This window comes from Numida meleagris, chromosome 2 (genome assembly GCF_002078875.1).
Source record: "Numida meleagris isolate 19003 breed g44 Domestic line chromosome 2, NumMel1.0, whole genome shotgun sequence".
Lineage (NCBI taxonomy): Eukaryota > Metazoa > Chordata > Aves > Galliformes > Numididae > Numida > Numida meleagris.
Genome location: NC_034410.1, coordinates 115,244,496 through 115,265,772, shown reverse-complemented (window position 1 = coordinate 115,265,772; position 21,277 = coordinate 115,244,496). Strand labels below are relative to the sequence as shown.

Sequence of the window (21,277 nt, the reverse complement as noted above, 5' to 3'; positions counted from 1 at the left end):
AAAGGTGGGCTGCAGAATAAGCATCTCTTGTTGAGGCTCCAGAGCAAGCTTGTGTTATATGTATCTGAGTGACAGCTCTTGAGTGATGTAGCCATGTAGAGATGCTAAGCTGATCGAGGTGACTGGGAGGACTGCTATATGAAGTCACTGAATTTGAGGTTGATAAGTGATGGAACTCAGATTTCAATATGATGGGTTGGATAATTTTACATACTATTCTGTGCAACTGATACGGAAATGTCTCTGCCTCAGCTTCTGCTTTTCACTTCCTACCCTTAAAGAACACCGTTTTCTGAGCTTTTTATTAATGGAATGTATTTATCTAAAGTCAACAGGCTGGTATTTGACACATATTTATCTTGAGTTAAATCCTAATATAGGCATCCATGTGACATGGAGACGCATAAATGCCTTTGTCTGTTGTGATCAAGTTTTTCTCGCTATTAAGATAGACATCGTGAAAATCGCACCAAACTGTATGAGCTGCTGGTAGTGTAAGTAATACATACTTGCATACATCAGTAATAGTTATGAGACTGCAGAAATGTTCCTGGGTTTGAATTTTCACACAGTGGCTTAAATTTGTGAGAGAACTGTAGTTTTAATCTTTTTTTTCCCCTTTGCTGCTTGATCGTTTTTTGGGGGGGGAATGTTGGAACGGGAATTTAAGTGGACAAATAAGTTTTGAAACTGAGATTGGCAGAAGGGATTCAGTAGGAGTCTAAACAAGCTTAACTAACTGCTGCAGTAGTGCCTTCAAGTAGAAATGAAGGCAATTTAAACACAAGGTTTCCTATTACATTTTCTGTGTTGTTAGGTTTGCTTAATTTATCAGCTATATTCACAAAGATTCAAAAGGTAGTAAATTGAAAGTACTGTGCTTCCAAAACAGTTTGTTAAGTAAAATTATTAATAGGTGTGAAGTATAAGCAAAAAGGAAATATTAAACAAATGTCCTATGTAAGAACTTTGTCCCTTCCTTTTTTCAGTGAAAGTTCTTGCAGTTGTAGTGGGTTTTTTTGCAGCCGTTTTTTTTATGAGTATCAAATGCACTCTAGAAAATTAAATGGTTTTGTAAAGATTTAGGCTTTTTTGTTTGTTGGTTTGTTTTTTGTTTTCCTTACTTACCTTTGTTTTCCTTATTTACAAACAAATGGATGGAAGAGTGACTGACATATATTAAAAGTAATGTTGGGCATTGTGAGTTTTGTTGCTTTTTTAATGTGATGTTTTAATGGAAACTACAGTGGCATTTAGCTACCTTTCTTTTGTTATTGAGGATCAAGAATCAGAAATAGTTCTTGATAATGAGAAAGGAGTAAAATCTCAAACTTGAAATTATGATGCAGAACCTTGAATAGTTTTGTTTCAATGGCACCACATCTGGTAGTACTGGTCAAAAAAGTGAAAACTAACCTTTTTGAAAGTAGAAATGGAACAGAACTTTTGTATGTTAGGTAAAAAGTATAATTTCTTCCTATGATATTTTACTCTGTTGTCTTATTAAATCCAAGTCTTACTATTCCTGAGCACATTAGAGGTTGCTGACGTAGGCTAATCTGTAAGGAGCTCAGTGACTGGCTGTCTTAAGAGACCTCACCTATGGGAATGAAGAAAATAGGAGCCATCTTACTGTGCTGCTGTCAGCCGGGAGGTTTTGGTGAGGTCTGAAGTAGAACTGTAGGTTTCTGAAACCTGTGGTTTTGAGTATCTGAGAAAAAAAAAAGAAAAAATACACAACTGTTAATATTTCAGATTTGGGTGTATTTCAAAGAAAGTCCTATTAAAACCAGCCTGTAACACTGAACATTAATGTTAGCCATTTATTTGATTGTTAGAGCATGTGTTAAAGAGCTGCTGCTGCTCATTTGCAGCCTAATGTGTTTATTAGATGGTCTTCACAGTGGCATCTTGACATGTCTTTTAGCTAAAAAATTCATGAGCATTATTGGCTTTCAGTCTGCAAATGGAATATGCCTTCTTGTCACTAATACACCACTAAAGCCATTACACAGAAGTAAGAGAAAAAATATTGTTGAGGAAGGAGCCTTCCACTTAAACATTTGTTTATAGTCTGTTATGTCTTTTTGTAGACTGAGCAGAAATACAAGCGGTAAGTGTCAGAGCCGGTGTTCTGTTCTCTTCCACGTTGGCCCAGTTGTGTTTTCTAATAAATTATGTTCTGGTGTGTGGAGTTGAAGCATGAAGCAGCATTTAGGAAATATTACCATAAATCTCATTTTAATGTTACCTCTAATAGCCCCACTTTCAAATGAATTTGTATCTTTGAAGTAATGAGTACTATTTTCAGGTAGAAAAGGCAACTGCCAGATAAACCACGGGTGCACATCAGGTTTTAATACATGCTCTTTAAGGATAACCATCGAGTTTTTCAACTTAACACTACTACCTTCCTCACAGAAACTGTCTTCTGTTTTCACTTTGTACTGTGTGACTGTTGTAGAGAGACAAAGATTGCAGGTATTTCATTTACAGTGAAGGTAGAGGTGGCATTTCAGGAAAACAAAAAAACATACTTCTGGATAAATTACTTAGGATTTTTAGTATGAGGTTAACCTTGCCAACTTAGGTCTTGGCCATCTTGCTTATTTTGGCAAAACTGACTTGTTTGTTTTGGGGTACATCCCAGTTCCATGCGCTGAGTGATTGTGAATGGGTATAAGAAGCTGAATGTAGAACATGTTGCTTGCTTACACCAAGGTGTGTATGAAGAACAGTGGTTTAATATGGCTTTACCCTATCTTCCCTGTCAAACTTTTTAGTAGTGGATATCTTGCCTTAATTTTATTTTGGTAGACAGTGCAGTCTTTTTTTTTTTTTTTTTTCTCCTTTTATTTCCCTTGATTTTCTTCTCTGTTTTTTTACTCATTTCCAAACCCTTTTCCACATGTCTCTTAATTCGTCAGAGCAGCAGTGCAAGGGACAGTCAGGGCCCGGGGAGTCTGAGCATCCCCAGCCACGTGCGGAGCTGCGCGGGCACAGGTGGGCTCCCACGGCTGGTGGCAATTCTGACACTTGCTCAGTGGCAAATGCTGGGAATCAAAGCATATTTCAGACCACCCGCATGGATTGTTGCTGGTCACAAATAAAAGGTTGTCCTTAGGCTACAGTGGCCACAGGCTCTGGTCTAGGATCTTATCCTGTCCTTGACAGTGACTTCCTTTTCAGGCCTGGGAAAGTTGCTGCTAGCAAGTGCTTACCATTATTGCCTTCTTCAAAGGAGCTGAAAATTACAGCATATACCAGTGTTAAATATTTTCACACTGAGAAATGCACTGAATGAAAAAGAGTTCATAAGCAAGAAAAAATGTGAAGAATCACGAGTTGCATGTGACTTCCAACTTTGCTGTGGCTTCTACCAAAATTAGTGGTACACAGTGTGCATCAGTAATATTGAAACTGAGACTGAAAGCTTCTAATCATGAGAACTTAACAGGAAAAAAGATATAATGGACTTATGTTTCAGTTTGTAATTAACCACAGAAATATGAGCTGTTTATATTGGTAAGTTGGGCTGTTAGAGAAAATTTTAGCCAAAATTTTCATTGAGTTGTAATTTCTTTTTGCCAGGAAGCTGAGTATTTCTTTGCTGTTTACTACTCAGCAAAACAATAACTTGAATAAATTGCTTCTATGTGCAGCAATTGTGTCTACACTAACTGTATGTATGCTGGAAGGGTAGTGTTATGGTACTGCTACCTGATTGCCTGCTATATGGTACGTTACCTTTTGTTTGCTACTTTTCAGATTGAAATAGCGGCTTTGAAGGTGTAATCCTCATTCATTCTTTAACTGCATTTGTTGGGCTTATAATAAATCTGTCAGTTTAACAGGCCTTGTTTGGAAGATGGCCTGCACCGATAAGAGATAAAAATGCACATGATCTTCTTGTACATTAGCTCTGGATGATTAACTGGATTCATTGATGCAGAGGATCAGTGCTTGAAGGTTTACTCTATATACCATGCTCATTGATGGCTTTTATTAAGACTACTCTCTTATAAAGTACCATGTTTACTATTGCTTCATAATCAGGTTGAAAAGTCTCTCTGTGTATTCTTAGAGCAGTCACTGGTAGAGGATGTGAAGGCGGATGTGCTGTCACAATGAGAGCAGAAACTTTGTTTTGTTACTGATAACAAGAAAAACATGAATTGAAACCTCTTTCAGGCTCTCTTTTCAATCTTCCAACATCTGGTGGAAACTGAACAGGTCTCAATGGCTGTCATTACTAACATACACCGTCCAAGAGATTGTTCATTTAATTTTCTGTGTTGTGATTTACATTTAACAATTGGAAAGATTAGACTGAAATGTACAATTATTTTGGATGCTTAGTCCTGTGACAGTGAAAAAGAGAGAGTGGCAAAATACACCTTTAAAATATTTCTAAATAATTTTTTTTTAAATATAAATGCAAAGTAAGTAATTACTTACTAGATGTGTCCCAAACAGGACATCTGTTTGAGCCTAGATTTAGTTCTTAGGTATTTTTAGTAATAATAATGATGTTTCTCTAATTATCTACTTCCTTGTATAAAAATGGTGCAGTGAATGTATTTATCTTTCCGTTACCCTGTTGTTCCTCATTGATGCCCAGTGGAATTGAAACTTGAGTGGTATCTGAGTCAGCATTAGAAGTTGAGCTCTTACTTAGTTATTGCTGCAAGGGTTTTTGATAGCACAAATGGAAAAATATATATATATATTTCAACTATGCGTAAATACATTTTCAGCTATTTATATGTATAGTTGAAAAATCTGCTACCACCCGTGAAGGCAAAACATTAATTCCACAGTGAGATATTGTTTTCATTTTGGAGTGCAATTCAACCTCCAAGCATTATATACTATAAAAACAAGAGTGCCTGATCTTGCATGACAGTTAATTCTACAAGACATTCATTTTAACTCCCCTTTGTATAACAGTTTCTTTGAAATAAATATTGTTTTAATTAATTATCTTACATACCGTCTTGTAATTTTTTTCATTAACAGAATTATTTCTCCTTCTCTCTGTCGTCTATTCAGTGATTACTTCTGTTTTTGTTTTTACTAATTCCCAGTTTGACTTAATTCTTTTCCTAGTAAATACCAAGCTAAATAATCGTTACCCACTTTTTCTTGATTTTTGCTGCAGATTGTTTCAGAAGACGTATGGTAGAGCTGATATTTCATTTCTTTTTCTTCTGAAACACTAAATGAACAGAACTCTTCTATTTCTTTATCTTTCTTTCTGGAAACTCCTCCAGAGATGTATAAAAGATAAGAGAAACAAGATCATTGCTGCTTTCTAATCTAAGGTAGCTGCCTATAGGGGAAGTTTACTGGAGTAAAACTTTGAGCCTCTAACTTGTCATTCTGCTCTCAGTGGCTTCAGTTTTGAATTTTCATGTTTCCTAGAAAAATTTAGTCTTCAAGTTCAGAAGCTGTATTATGTAGTCCGGGAAACTTATTCTGTGTGGTTCAGGGAGACTGTTTAGAAGAACCTTAAAAGTTCAGATATCATCCTGTTAATATCTAAATTTGTATAGTTATGGTTTTTTGTGTGTGTGTATTTTAAAACTATTGCTAATACTGAAGAATCAAGTTCAAGGATGTGTACATTAACGTGTATGGAAAGAAGGCAGCGCCTAAAAACCGCTACAAGCAGTTTAGCTGATCTTGACCCACAAATGTTTGTTTTTATGTTTAGACCCTTAAATTCTAAATTCATTATATTTTTACCATTTTCACTTGAAAAATTCCTAGATGACTGCTCTTGTAGTTCTACGTGTCCCAAGAAGTAACCTTAATCCTTTGCTTTTTAAAGCAATATTCAAACTACTTACCTATGAGTTGAATACATGTTTAAAGATACCTACTGCACTGCAAGAGTTAATTAATTGACTTGGCCTCATAAATATCCAGCTCCAGCAAGCTGATAGCCTACCACCTCAGGGGACTGTTCTGTGTGATTAAAAGTATAGGCTTGAAATCACTCTGCAAAGAGGGAACTGAATCTCCATCTCTGTTGTAGTTGGTACTTAGCGTTATGGAAAAGCAGTGCTGCAGATTTATCCATGGTTTATAACAGGCGATTCTTCCTCATTTGTCCTAATTTGGGGCAATTCAGCATTTTGGCTTTTGAATCGCAAGAGAACAGTGGAAATTTATTTACTCCAGCCAGACTCCAATCTCCCTAGGAATCTATATTCCTAGGATGTGTTTGGGCTCACATCCTTTTGATTTTAGTGCTCCATACTGGATAGTGCTAAGTGATTTTCATTTTGTCTTGTGAGATTTTTTTTTTAGACTGCCTTACTATCATCTGTTTGGCTCTCCACTTTCCAAGGCACCTAGCTCAGGATTTTGCATTCTGGAGCACAGACACCTAACATACAGGAACTATAGAGTTTATAGTAATCTGTGAGGTGCAGTTTTTAATGTAGACATAAGGAGAGCAGAAAACATTGTAGTGGGTGGTAGATTTCCAGAAAAAATTTATGATGAGTAAAAAGGAAAAGGTAACTCATTCTAAGAACAGACTGACAGTGATGCTGAGAAAAAGATGTTATGGCCCGTAAATGCAAATTAAAAAATGATAATTAAAAAATAATAATAAAAATAATAAAGTAAAAACTGCTTGGAATGACTACCTGCATTTAACATGGGGAGAAGATGTTAATTTCGTAATAATGTTACCACCTTTGTTCCCTTTAAATACATAAAGATGGAAGTTTAGATTTTTATGGTGGGACGTCAATTTTAATGTGTCCTCTAGAGGATGATACTGGATAGGCAGGGGAATTCATGCAGGAAAGCATTGATATAGGTGGAAGAAGAATTGAGCTGCATATTGGTGGAGCTCCTGGCAGAACTTGGGTTCTAGCAAAACTAAAGATCCCTTTGAAGTAAGCCCAACAGGCAGGCAGAATACCTGTGAATATCTGTTCCTGTTCTCCTAGGGAGGAAAGGGGACTGAAGGGAGGTGTTCCTCCTAAATGTGACTAAGTGCTTGACAAATTTTTGTGAGTCTCCATGCTTGCTTTTCTTTAGAAAAACACTCAACTGATCAACATTTCTCAGGTAATATTTGGGAAGCGTAAGAAATGAAGGAACTCCCCAACCCAATTTTCTTCTGAAATTTAGACCACAGTCTGAGACTTGCTCAGAGATCAGATGATCTCTGGAATGTACAGCTTTCATCATGCTGGTGATTTTTTTTTTTCTCATGATGGTGACTGAAAAATTTAGTCTTTGGAGCAGGGCCATCCTGAGAGTCTGGGACTGCAGGCTCCTCATAGCTCTTCTGTAACTGTTGTCACAATTTTCTTTATACAGTCATATAATATCCCGAGTTGGAAGGGACACGCAGTTATCATTCACAGAGTACAAATCTTGGCTCCACACAGCACCACTCAAAAATCAGACCATATAACTGAGACCGTTGTCCAAACACTCCTTGAGCTCTGGCAGCTCAGTGCCATGACCACTGCCCTGGGGAGCCTGTTCCATGCCCGACCATGCTTGCAGTGAACAGTCTTTTCCTAAGACCCAGCCCTCCCCTGACACAGCTCCATTCTGTTCCCTTGGGTCCTGTCGCTGTCACCAGAGAGCAGAGCTCAGCACTGCCCCCACGCTCCTCACCCCAGTGCTCGAGATGTAGCCACACCGCACAGAGCAGCTCAGGACGATCCCTCCCCTCACTCAGTGGCAGTGTTGGGCCTGCTGTACCCCACAGTATGGTTGGCCTTCCTGGCTGACAGGGCATACTACTGACTGAGATTCAACTTGCCTTTAACCAGAACCCTCCCAGATCACTTTCCATGGGGCTGTTCTCCAGTACCTCATCCCCCAGTCTGCACGTACAGCCAGAGTTGCCCTGTCCCAAGCACAGAATTTAGCACTCAGTGCATTTCCTCTTCCTTGGTTCTCTGCTGTTGCGTACTCATGCAGTCGCCTATTTTCAAGGAAGTGCTTAGCTTTTTACCAACCAGACAAGCGTATATGTCTAGTTTTGCATTTCGGTAAGAACAGATGACATGAGTGTCTGATTGTAAGTCAGATAAGCATTATGGTTGTCAAGGAGCAGTCTGTCACAGGTTGCATTGGAGGCTTCAGTGGATGCTTTACTCTCTGCAGCAAGGTCGGATTCGGTGTGGTGCTGGGAATGCCCTGTGAGGTGCAGGTTGACTCTTTGTTGTAGCAAGTCTTCTCTTGGAAAACTCATGTCTGTTCTGGAAATCGAATCATAGAATCACCAAGGTTGGAAAAGACCTTGTCGATCTGCTAGTCCAACTGTCCACCTACTACCACAGTTGTGCACTAAACCATGTCCATGAGTTGCTGCAGAACTAGGCCTTCTTGCTCTTGAAGTAGGTTGTTCTCAACAGATTGGTAGTATATGCGTACATGGATAAATGCTTATGTATATATAGACATTACAGAGAAAAGAATGATCCAGGTATTTTTGAAACAGGATCTGGTACCAAGCACTGATCTGGTACAAGACTGATTGGGAGCTATATATTACAGGGTTGGTCTATTTTTCTCATGAAATCTAATCAGTATCTGGAAAAACAACTCCGCTTTCTCCTCAAAGTGTTCTGTTGTTTTTTTGTGTGTTTGTTTGGTTTTTTTTAATAAATAAATAAAAGCTTTACAGTATATAGTTACGACTATGACTGTATCTCTACAGATCTGCCTAGATGTCAGTCTTCAGGCTGTTTGTGCCATTACATTCATTCAGCCTTGGGAAAATGAAGATTTACAGTGTGAACCAACACATTTAATACCAACATCTGAAAAGAGAAAATGAAAAAGAGAAGGAGACTGCAGTTCCAACCCACGTCAGTTCACTCACTAAGTTCAGTGTGGCTGATAGGGTCAGCACGGGAAAGGGAGCTGGCAGAAATGACAGGCTAGGAGGATGTGGTGGACCCACTGGTTTTGATACCTGACCAAAATTTCCACTTCATGCCAGCGTGAGGTGGCCATGGATGAGTGCCTCCAACACTCCTTTTAGCATGGTATGAATCACCTCCTGGAAATGCTCACCTCCTCTGTTATGGCCTTCGTGTTTATTTCTCTGCTCATCTCAAACAATGCAGAAGCTTTCTGAAATGTCTAGAAGTGTCCCTCTGCAATCAGACTTGCAAATGTGGCAGCAACAGGACAAATGGTGAATTAAGACTGTTCTGCATTATGCAGTCTTTTTGATGACCTACATCATCTCCTTGTGCCCTTCTTTTAGCATTTTCTGTCTCTGGAATATTGCTGTTTATCGAGAAATGTGTGAACTGGGATAGACCACTTCCACGTGTTTGTAGGTGCACAGGACGATAGGGTCCAGCAGCGGGGCAGGATTTCCTTGGGCTGTTTATCACACAAATTATAATCAGCCTGTGTTGTTTTAACACATGATAGATTGGCAAGTTATTTTCCTTATGATTTACATTGAATGTACAAAATATTTATCAGTTCTTCAGTGATCTCTAGTGTTGACAGATGTTCAGTTTCTACTATGTTGTACATGCACTTTTGCAGACATCATGTTTTGATTTTTAACCAAAACTGTATGTGTTATCTTTTCACGTAGATGCGATACATGTTTCATTTCATGTATTTCAATTCTGCTGTTTTTCTTGTTGTGTGGCATTATGGATTTTCCTTTGTCTTCCCTCACTCACCCTTGCAAAATTGCCATGAAAATTCAGCAAGTCGGGCACAAAATGTACTTATCTTCTCCTACAGAATGGGTAACAATGAAAGAGATGAGAATGCTTTGCTTGCCCACACAAATTTTGTTTTGGATGAGTTTTGTACAGTGTTTTGTGGGATTATAAACATGATACTTTTATTGGTACCTTTCAAACTCTTATTTCAAGTGATAGATTTGCAAAGTAAAGTCTTGAGTTGGGAATGGAACGAGAAACTTAGGAATACAAACTGAGGAACTCATGGCTCTTCTACCGTAACACTTTCCATGCATTTTCTTCCTTTCAGTTGCTGATATGTGTTCAAGATGAGTGGGATGGGAGAAAATACCTCTGACCCATCCAGGGCAGAGTCAAGAAAGCGCAAGGATCCTGATCAGCTTGGACCCAGGTTAGACCAATTACGTCTGAAGACACTGAAAGTAAAAGAATTAGAAAAAGATGTTAAATGAACACCTATTTTTCATAATCCTTAGAGAATGACAGAATTGCCATTCTAGCTAGGAGGAGTCAGTACCATACTGATTCAGTAATTCTGTGTCATTATGGTTGGAGGGTTGGGCCTGGAAGTTGGGGTGGGGTTTTTTTAATTGTTTTTTTTTTTTTTTAATATTTGTTTGGTGTTTTTATTAATCCACTGTAGTACCAAAATACACAATTTGGGTGATCTTATGTTAGCTGTATGAAAACTTTTTTTGGTTAATCACTGCAGAGAGTCTTCAGTCACTCATACTACCAATCTAAGAGATTTTTTTGCCACCTCTCTTGTACATCGCTATCAGGAAATTGAAAAATATTTCACAGTTTCACAAAATTTACACTAACAACATTGGAATAATTCTTGAACTGTAACTGCTCATTCATCGTATTTTCTTATGACCTGCTTGTGTAGTTTCAGAAAGAGATGCAGGGAGCGTGGATTGTTTGATTTAACTTTCTGAGCTGTTTTTTTTCCTCATGCACTGTCACTGCTTGGTATTTCTTGGATTCTCAACAACATGAGGAAGCAGACTTGTAAATGTTCAAATGTGACCACTGCCCCAGTTAATCCTTTGTTTTGAACTCCATATCCCAAATCTCTTTTGAAACAAAACATGACTACAGGGAAAAGTAAATAACGTCTTTTTTTTAATGCTGCTTTGCTTGTTCAAGAATAAACCTTTCTGTTTGAGTAACGTGTGTGTTACAGTTTTGTAGTGAGAGAGGGCAGTTCTTTCTGTTAGATTACTTTCAAACCATTTAAAATCATCTTTGACCAGAAAGCAATTGAACTGACATTAAATACGTTTTTATGCTCCTCTCTCAGCCCTAAAAGAAGCACTGAGAAACGCAATCGTGAGCAAGAGAATAAATACATAGAAGAACTTGCAGAGCTGATTTTTGCAAATTTTAATGATATTGACAACTTTAACTTTAAACCTGACAAATGTGCAATCTTGAAAGAAACTGTGAAGCAAATTCGTCAGATAAAAGAACAAGGTAAGAAGTCTAATTCACTGACTTTGAATATGTCCCATGCTTATTATTACTTAATGTTTTTACCAACTCAGTCTCTTCAGATTTTCTTCAGCAAATTTCCAAGTGGTTTTTTTGATCATTATAAAAACCATCATAACGTAATGTGAACGGAGTGTATTAAGTATCATGTTCAGCATTTTAAAAGTAACCTTCACTAAAAATTCAGAAATTGCCTACAGGGAAAGAAAGTCAGTCGGACTGATGCGTGCATCCACTGTGACTGAAATCAGCTGTACTTGAACAAATGTTCAATTAACAGGATGAGTTTGCGGGGAAAAAAGAGAACTTATGTGCTCTTACATGGACGATGACTTCACATGAAATAGGAATAATCCAGGAGAGCATGGGATATGAAAGTATTCTGCATTCCCTCTCTTGCTTTCTTTTGTTCATATGAATAGATATTGTGACCTAAATGGTCTGTGTCCCCTAAATTCTGACATCACATCCTGAACTACAATAGATCAGGAGCTATTCTAATCTCCAGATAGGGTCCTGTTATAAATGTAAACCAGAGAACGTGACAGTTTTCTTCCTGTTCTTTGTCTAGAAGATTAGTTTTGTATTTTTTTTTGTTTTGTTTTATTTCCTATTTAAAGCAAAAAAAAAATTTTAGGAACTTAAAATTTTTGGAAGTGTTTTTGATGGCACGGGTCTATCTGGACAGGCATGAATAGCACTGCAGGTGTTTGGGACCGGTTCAAGTTCTTCAAAGTGTGTGCATATTGGTTTTCTTTTAATTTAAAAGAAGATTGGAATTTCTTTATAAGCTGTATTTAGATTAATTCCTTTGGTTTTCAAACACTTTCACTTTTTTCACTTTCAAACATCTCACTTTTTCAGTATCCCGCAGTTTCCATAGGAAAATAGTGGTTCCTTTTCTGTATTGGATACATGAATTTATAAAGCTGGAAATCAGCTCTTGCGTAATTTAGAGAGAGATTTATTTCTAAAACAGGTAGATAGGTAGATCTGTAGTTCCAGATATCAGCCTATTTAAAGTTTAATCAAAAATGCAAAGAGTCAAATTACCTGAAAGTCTCTGACTTGTCAGTGTTTGATTAATCTGTATAAATGTTCCTCTGTCTAGGTTCATTCTTTTCTTAATGCTAATTAGATGGCCATAATTTTTTATTTTGGTGAAGTTACTCCTGCCTCATAGTAGGAGGATTTCCTTTTTTTTTTTTTCATTCTTTCTTTTTTCACATTCAATTTTGAGTTTTTGTTTTGCTATTGTCTGGGGGCACATTCTCCTTACCCTTACCTGAGATGGCATAAGGACGAAACTTTTCCCAATGTCAGCAGAACTGTGGTTTCCTAGGAAGTGAGTTCACAGAAAGAAATCTGTTTGTCCTCTTCATAATTCTCTAAAAAGCTCCAGAAAATCTAGTGTAAACATTTGACTCTAAGTAATTCTGGCTTTTGCAAATGCAGGACTTTGTTGGTCAAGTATCTTAAAAGTGGTTTTTGTATAGTTATAAGATGTTCACATGCATCAGACCAGATTACACCCACATTATTTGAGTCGTCGTGGGCTAACAGTAGTGCTAGAATTGTATAAAAACTGAATGTACTCTTCATTTTCTAAGCTCATAACATTTTATTGGAAAAACAATTGAAAGTAAAATTCTAAAGATAAGCTAAAATAGCAATGAATGCAGTTTATTTCAACAACTGGAAGTAGATTGCAACCATTGAGCACTGAAGATACTAAGCCACTCTTTATGATGTTGATCTTTTACACAAGGTTCTTCAGCTGAGAACAATTAGGCTGCCTGATAACTGGGTCTTTCCATAAAACTTATAGCTGATATAAAGTAGACCTTAATCCTCTCTAGGGGGCATTGCAAAACACTGAGGCCTTGAAAGTGGTCACAACAACATCTTAGGGTCTGGAAACAAGGATTATTATGTTTCAAATTAATCCCTTAAAAGAATTGATATCAATTTCTACATATAATCTGCATCTGTTTGTTGTTATAGTAAATGGAAAGGGATTTTCCTTTTAAGAAAAAATTCATCTGACAACATATTCTGAAATACAGCATTGTTTTGAAACAGCCATTTTGTTAACAAATGCAGCTCACATATAGTAAACATTCAGACTTCACAAACAGTACTTCTGTTGTTCACAACCTAATCAAGGAAATGTACTGAAGAGATAATGAAAATATTGCTATTACTGTCTCATGTTTGGCAGAGATTTTATCACCTCATGTGGGGATGTATTTAAATTATGGATATATAAGTTCTAGGTTGTTAGAAATCTTTCTGGTGGCTTTTCTGCTGCTAAGGCATCGTCTGTGTACTGTGTAACTGAAGACCTTTACAATGGTGAAACACTTGCATTTTGTTAAATAGTACATCTTTCTAAAGCAAAATAACAAATATCATACTATACTTACGTAAAGTTCCATGAGATTCAGGTATAAAAATAATTTTGTCTTACATTTAAGATATTTTTTTTCCTTTATTTATTTATTTATTTATTTATTTATTTATTTATTTATTTTAATGTTACACTGAATACCTGTAGGAGAAAACTTAAATTGAAGGTTCTAAAAGTACTGAGTGGTTCTATCCTAACATGGGCAAATTAGGGTTGCTCAGTTTTTGCACAGTGGATCTTTGTTCAAAGACAGAAGTAAAGTAGTAAAAACTTACTTCAGTTTTATTATTTAGAAGTTTTATTAAAGAACTTGGATTTTTTAAATAAATACAAAAAATTCTTCAACACATTTTCTTCTGTCTATAAATAGAATCACACGTTAAGGTTTAATTACTTACAAAAGCACAGTCATTTATAAGTACCTTGTAAAGCCACTGAAGGCAACAAGTTTTATAGCTGCCACTGAGATTTGACAAGGAGGCTTTATTCTAGGCTCTAGGGGTGAAAATGAGGAAAGAAGGAGTACAGACTGAGATTCATTTCCCATGTCAAGCTTGCTGGGCTAGTAGCTGAAAAAAGCAATAGGTTCGTTGCTGCAGAAATACTATGTAATTTAATATTTTATAATCTGGATATATTTTATATGCAAATATGTATTTGCAATACTATATCTGTTATCATTATATCATTTCTCACAGTATACACTTCAAAGATTCTTTAGTTGTGGTATGTTAAAGATTCATTTTATTTCAATTTGGAAGCAAAGTTATAAATATATGCATGTAACTGAGTTCACTAGATGAATTAAAGATATTTAGAAGATGTTACCATTGCATGCAGTTTTTAATCTGGATTCTGAAATGTTTATAGTACTTCGGTGAATGAAGATGAGTTTCTTAAAAGATAAAAAAGCTTAATTTTCTTCTGAGGACTCTTACCGTATTATCTTACAGTGATCTCATACACATTTGTTGTTGTCCAGTGGAGATTAAAAAAATGTGATTTTAGCATAAGGATGAAACAGAAGCTCAATTCATGTAAACCTTAATTTGATATTTCTATTGGAGATTTGAGGATTTTGCTTTTAAAAAAATAGTCTTTTATTGATAGCGTAGTGTTCACATGTATACAAGCACATTAAGTTCATGTTTGCACATGCTTAATTTAAAGAGCTTTTTTTAGGGAAGTGTAAAGACGTCTGGGGATAAATGTTCCTTTATTTCCCAGGTAACCTAGAAGCTATAATTAGCTTTCATATAATCAGTTGAACTGTTTCACTGTGATCTTATTTGATTTCATACCTCTAGTAGGCCCTTTCCATGAATCGTATCCTCTGACTGACTCTCCCCTTTTCTTTCTCATTATTGTTTTAGGTTGCTACATCCTTCTTTAGCTGATTTTTTTTTCCTTTATTAAACACTGTATCAAAATTAAACCTTTGCCTTTAGTTTAAAGCTCTTTGTCACACATCAGTCTCAGCAGGTAAACAGCTCACATTTTCAAACAAAGACTATTCATTATATTTCACTGCTTGAACATCTCCTGGTTTAGTCTTTGAAACCTCTTTATCTTCATTATCTAGTTGTGCTTCTTCTCTGGATATCAGAAGTGCACTAGGTACCAGAGGACAATGAAGAACACCTCAACCTCCTTCAGCAGTTCCTCTAGCTAAGCTATGTTTCTCTGACCCCTCTGGCTGGAGAACGTGGCCTGCCCTCAAGTACAATATGAGGGTTTTTTCTTCAATTCGCCTGAGTAGCTTATATTAAATTCCAGATCTGCATCTCTTATTTTTCTCCTATTTTCTATGCCTTTCTTTTTTCAGGAGCCTTTTTAAGGATGACATGCACTTGAGTTATTTAGATTCATTCTCAGTGGGATGTAACCTACTGTACCAAAGTATCCCCAAGTGCAATTTGATCTGTCAGTTCTGTTTTCTTGCAGAGCCCAGCTTTCACTTCTACCTGGTATCTGAAAAGGTTTTGTGTTCTATGTATCAGATTTTCAGTAGTACAGTGAAGAGGTATTAGGGTGGTGTTAATTTATACTTTTGAGTTGTCAGATCTTGTTTTCAGAACAGCCTTACAAGACAGACCTTGAACAGAACAAATCACTATGTGAAAGCTGTACACCACAGGGAGAAGGAATATTAGTTGATGAAAAGAGACATGCAGGAGTTATGGGATCTGTAGGAATTTTTTTTTAAAAAGGCTTGTTTTTAATCATATATATTTTATTTTGCTGATTTCACCTATGATAGTAAAACCAGTTTTTGCTTCCCTGTAGCGGTACTACTTTGTAATCACAGGTTCACTCCAGCAGATATTCTTTGTTACCTGCAGCACCGGTATGCAAGTAAAATTGCTTGCTAAAGGTAAACAGCATGGTCTTAAAGGTGTAATGAGGTGTTACTTTGGCTGCTGCTACTTTGAATTTATCAGATCTGAATTTAGATTCATGCTTCACGAGATATTTAAGCAACCGCCTAACTTTAAGCATGAGTAATGCCTGTTAAGTCAGTGGAACTACTTACAGGTTTGAAGTTTTGCGCGTAAATATCTTACCAAATCAGGCTTTTCTGAAAGCATATATAACCTAACGTTTTTTGTTGTTTTTTTTTTTTTTTGTTTTGCAAGTATTTCTGGTAGTCAGTTGTACTATAATTAGAGATTATTCTAAGTTCATCGCATTTGAGATGTCAGGAGATTTAAAATCGATGCCATCGTATACATTAATTAGTACTTTTTGAATCTTTTTTGAAGGCGTCAGGCATGGCTATTATTGGTTACATATGCTGTGTTTTCAGCTTGATGGGATTCTAAGGCTGAATTAAGTGTCAGAGGAATTTGCACGGTGAAGTGGAGCAATTTATGCAGAACATTTACAAAAAAAATCTATTACTGAATTTGTTTTGCTGTCTCCACTACCAACAGCTGAGAGTGATGCACTGAAAATGGCTTTGATCTTCCTCTGTACATCGTAAAGCGTTTCAGCTAAATATCCCGTTATGTTGACTTAATACTCGCATGCCTCCAGAGAACTGCTGATTCAGTGAGGAATTTAGACTGTTTTTAGGTAATGCAAGATGTCAGTTTCTCTTCTGGCTTGGATGACAAGTAGTCATTAGACAGCAGATTCACCAAGTGTGAAATTTCCTGGGGTCTGCTTATTCCAGTGGAGTTGCAGATCGTACAGAGTCATTGGAATAGGCTTTGTCTACGCATAAGTTAAAACATTTAAACTATCCTATGTAGTCACTATTATCATTTTCTATGTAAAGTGTTGTGATTTCCCTAATATAACTTATGGTAAGAAAATCTGAAGACACCCTTATGGCAGGTAGCTTGTCTATACTGGGCTCAAACTGTCACTTCAGGAAAACAGGCAAAAATAATCACCAGGCTGTTAATCAAAATTGTGAAATCAGCACAACACCTATACACATAGCAGGATTTTATTGCATTGTTGTCATTCTTTGGTCCCTTAGTCACGGTTAGAGTTTTATCTGCTTGTTTAGAATAAGTACTAGCTTGTTCCCCGAAGTTAGTAAGTCTGTTTATTTGTCATGTGAATAGGAGATTTAGGTTTTTTGTTGGTTTTTTTCCCTCACTAAGAGCAATAACAGAGTGATCCTAAGGATGTTGATATGTGGGCACAGACTAATCCACAGGAAATGAGGCAGCTGTTGAAAGCACTGCTTCCACCCATCTCAGCCCTCATCGTGGCCACAACTTCCTGTTCTTTCCCTTCCCCTGGCATTAGCATTTATGCAGTTGAGCCTTATTTTCGATTTGGCCCGTCTGTCAAACTAGGAGAGGAGCTATTTCCCTACAGAGGCTTGGTGGGACCTCCTCTTACACAGCTGTAGGCATACCAGCAGGCCAAGAGCCTGCAGTGACTGAGCCATGGTATGTCTTACGGCTACCTTGGAGCTGTTGAGCATTTCTGGTTGTCGGAGATGTCTTTCTCTTAAAAAGACGTGTGCCTTGTCCATCGGTGATGGATGTTCTAGGGATAAGTTTATTGAAGTTTTAAACTGGAAATCTAAGCTATCACTCCCAAGTTGTGGCTCAAAGTTGAACTGAATGTTCATTCTTCACTGGTATTTCAGTTAGAAATAGTAGTAGTTGTCAAATGTTACAGGAAAATTAGTTTGTTTTGTATCCTACTTGAATTTTGCTTTTCTTTGGTTTTTATTTTGTTTTCTTTCATAACTTCTAAGTGACCAAGAGAGAAAACCATTCAAAACTAGTGAAGTGTGGTTGTTTATTTTATGTTCTGTAGCTGCAAAGATGATTGCGGTCCAGGAGGTATGGAATGCTACACAGGATTCAGGTGGTTCTGCTAAATCTCACATGCTTCAGGAGATTTGGCTAAAGTGCTCCTTTTTTGTTTCTTGAAGGAGTGTTTTCATTTAAGTTTTGTTTTTGTTAATTTAGTTTTTAGAATTGTCAATGTGTGTTTTAACTTCTGAGAGTGTAGTAAAAATATATAAGTAAGGTGGAGACATCTCTTCCTGAGATACAGATTTTGGAGGCTACCTTCTCAGAAATAGCATTTTTGCAAACTGCATTTAAACTACCACTGAGTACTTCAAACCTTTACAGTTTTTCTTTTGCTATTTATCATGTAATCACTTATGAACTCTACAGACATTATAAATGCACTTTTACATTTTAAGTTTGAAAAAGAATAAAACACAGAAATTTAGGCTCACACACATAACTCCACAATTTGAACTAAGTTTTTGAGCCTGCGGTTTCCCACCAGCTGTGCCAGCTGGTGTCTGGTCAATTTTTATTTCTATATTACGTTTAGATGCTGAAGAAGGATTAGGAGCACCACTCAGCTTGGTGTCATCAACCAAGTTGCTGAGAGTGCACTCGATCCCTTATCATTGATGCTGAGGAGCATTGGTCCGAAGATGGACCCCAGGTAGACACCACTTGTGACCAGCATCAATCTGGACATAAATCTGTTGATCACAACCCTCTGGCTACAACCATTCAACCAATTCTTTTTCCACCAAACTGTCCACCCTTCAAATCCATATCTCTTCAATTTAGAGATAAGAATGTGATGTAGGACCATGTCAAAGGCCTTGCACAAGTCCAGGTAGACAACATCATTTGCTCTTCCATTGTCTGCCAGTACCGTCACTCCATTGTAGTAGGCCACCAGATTGGTTAGGCACAATCTGCTCTTGGTGAAGCCGCACTGTCTTGGATCCCCTCCTTGTCTCACGTGTGTCAGAGTACTACGTCCAGGCCTGGGGCCCACAGCACAAGAAAGACGTGGAGCTGTTGGAAAGGGTCCAGAGAAGGGCCACAAAGATGATCAGAGAGCTGGAGCACTTCTTGTATGAAGAAAGGCTGAGGGAGCTGGGCTTGTTTAGCTTGGGGAGGGCTCCAGGGAGACCTCATTGTGACCTTCCAGTACTTGAGGGGAGCTTATAAACAGGAGAGAGACCGAATTTTTACACAGATAGATAGTGATAGGACTGTTTTAAAGGGAACTGTTTTAAACTAAAAGAGGAGATTTACATTAGATATTAGGCAGAAATTGTTAACTCAGAGAGTGGTGCAGCACTGGCTCAGGCTGCCTAGAGAAGCTGTGGATGCCATGTCCCTGGACGCATTCAAGGCCAGGTTGGATGGGGCCCAGGGCATCCTGATCCAGTGGTGGCCGCCCTGTCTACAGCATGGGGTTGAAACTAGATGATCTTCATGGTTCCTTCCAACTTAAGCCATTCTATGATTAGAGTCTTATTGTTTGTAGTCTCTCTTTATTGCTGGAATACACAGTGTGAAAGGTACTGACTCTAGGCCACCAACGCTTGCTGTGTGCTTTAGATTAGTGCATGCAGTATCAGCAACATGTAAAGAAAGTAAATGAGGAAGGCAGCTTCATGTTACCTTGATTTTCTCTGTAGAGTTTAATTTATGGAATAGCAAATTAATTTACTGAGAGTAGTGATGATACTTCAGTCAAAATAAGATCATCTATTATAAGGAACCCAGCTTGTGTTACATGGCTTTTATCTTTTCTTTTTAAAGAATGCAGACTGAAAAGTAATAATACAATATTTACTCACAGTAGAGTGCCGTGCCTTTCATACTGTCTTTGAATCCTGAAAACCTGTGGATTCACAGCACGTTAAAGAGGTATTGATCAAAGGCTCCGTGTTCAAACTGAAAACAAGATAATTGCATCTGCTCTAACTCATGCCTTTCCTTATTTCTGCAAAGATTCTCTGTGTGGACAGCTGCACAGTTAGTTAGAAATGGGGGGTCTATGCAAAAGAAATATGAAAAACAGCTAATATTTTCGGTTTTGGTTTCTTTTATGAAAACCCACAGTGTGCAATGGGGGAAAAACATGTAGACTGAAGCTTGAAAGATGTCATGGCAAATGCTCATTTACTTTCTCCGTGACGTACACTGAAGCTCCAAGTGAACATCCTTAGGCAGATGATTAGAGAGCCAAGACACACATGCCTTATATTTCTTTTTGTCATTAAAGTGTGTTGACACATCTGTATGGGTTTTACAAGGCAGTGGGTGCTGTAATATGTGCACAGCACACACATGCAAACACACATACTCTTCCTCTGCCCTCTGAAGGCAAGCCATTCTTCTCTAGAGCAAATGTCACTTAGGAGATGGAGTGAGGAAAGTACATAAATAAATTTAAGTTCTGCTAAAGTAGAAAAAAAGAAAACAAACCAGAGTAAATGTAATTGCAGATACTCCAAAACTGGAGGTGTTCCAGATATTGCCTTGTTATCTAAAACAGTATCCATGTGACCCTCTGAACAAGCAGCAGTATCCTACATCTGTTGATTTAGGCTCCGTTCATTTTGAGGCAGAAAGGCATTTCCCTGCAAACTTTCCTGATACGAGGCAAAACGGATCAGTGCACTGTACCTGCCACAGAGGACTCTTTTTAACAGGCAGAAGCAGTATGCAGCCTAAAAGCTGCATTCTGTGGCCAAAGTCAACTCGTACATGAGATGCAGATTCTGAGTTGAAAGTTATTTGAAATTTGAAGCAACTTATTGGAGAATTTGGTGGGTTCTCAGCCCTCCCAGTCAGATTTGAGTATCTTTTGAAATGCATATTTTGCAATGCAGTGGAAGTTCTTGGCATGATGCAGAAATCACTTGGTAAAACTTTCTGAGTTCTGCTAGGAAGATCTGGCTAGACAGTTAATAGCGGTCCCTTGTCATCTGAAGACATATGAGTATGAAGAGAACTAACCTTTTACTCGTTATTTTTTCTTCTGAGGCACAGTTTCCTAGAAAGACTTGGAACAACCTGCAGTTCCTATGATCCTTCTGAGAGATGTCTTCCAGAGATGGGTTATTCTGTGTCACATTAGGTCTGGGCCTGTGTTCAACATGAGAGAGGAAGTGTGCTTAAATATAACAATTGATTCACATGGAAATGAAAAAAGAGGAGGAAGAGATGTCAAGGTTGTAAATTCTAAATATAGTTCGGAAAACTCAGAAAGATCCTCATTTAGATTTTTCTTGTTTTGTTTGTTTTGGTGTTGTGTGGAAAAATATAGAGGTGTTCTGTGCCAATAGCATAATATTTTTCCTGTCTTCCTTCACTTCTACAAAACCTTCTACCCTCTTAGCGTGAAGGAA

General features: G+C 37.5%; 1 protein-coding gene across 12 annotated transcripts in view; it reads left to right on the top strand.

Moving 5' to 3' along the window:
• The window catches only part of NCOA2 (nuclear receptor coactivator 2), a 191,503-nt gene that overhangs the window by 102,345 nt on the left and 67,881 nt on the right, over positions 1 to 21,277 (top strand). For all 12 annotated transcript variants that reach the window (XM_021385615.1, XM_021385614.1, XM_021385611.1 and 9 more), the window contains 2 exons: positions 10,009 to 10,110; positions 11,026 to 11,198. In XM_021385615.1, coding sequence (XP_021241290.1) covers positions 10,028 to 10,110; positions 11,026 to 11,198 — 256 coding nt within the window. In that variant the 5' untranslated portion in view covers positions 10,009 to 10,027. The remainder of the gene's footprint in view (positions 1 to 10,008; positions 10,111 to 11,025; positions 11,199 to 21,277) is intronic.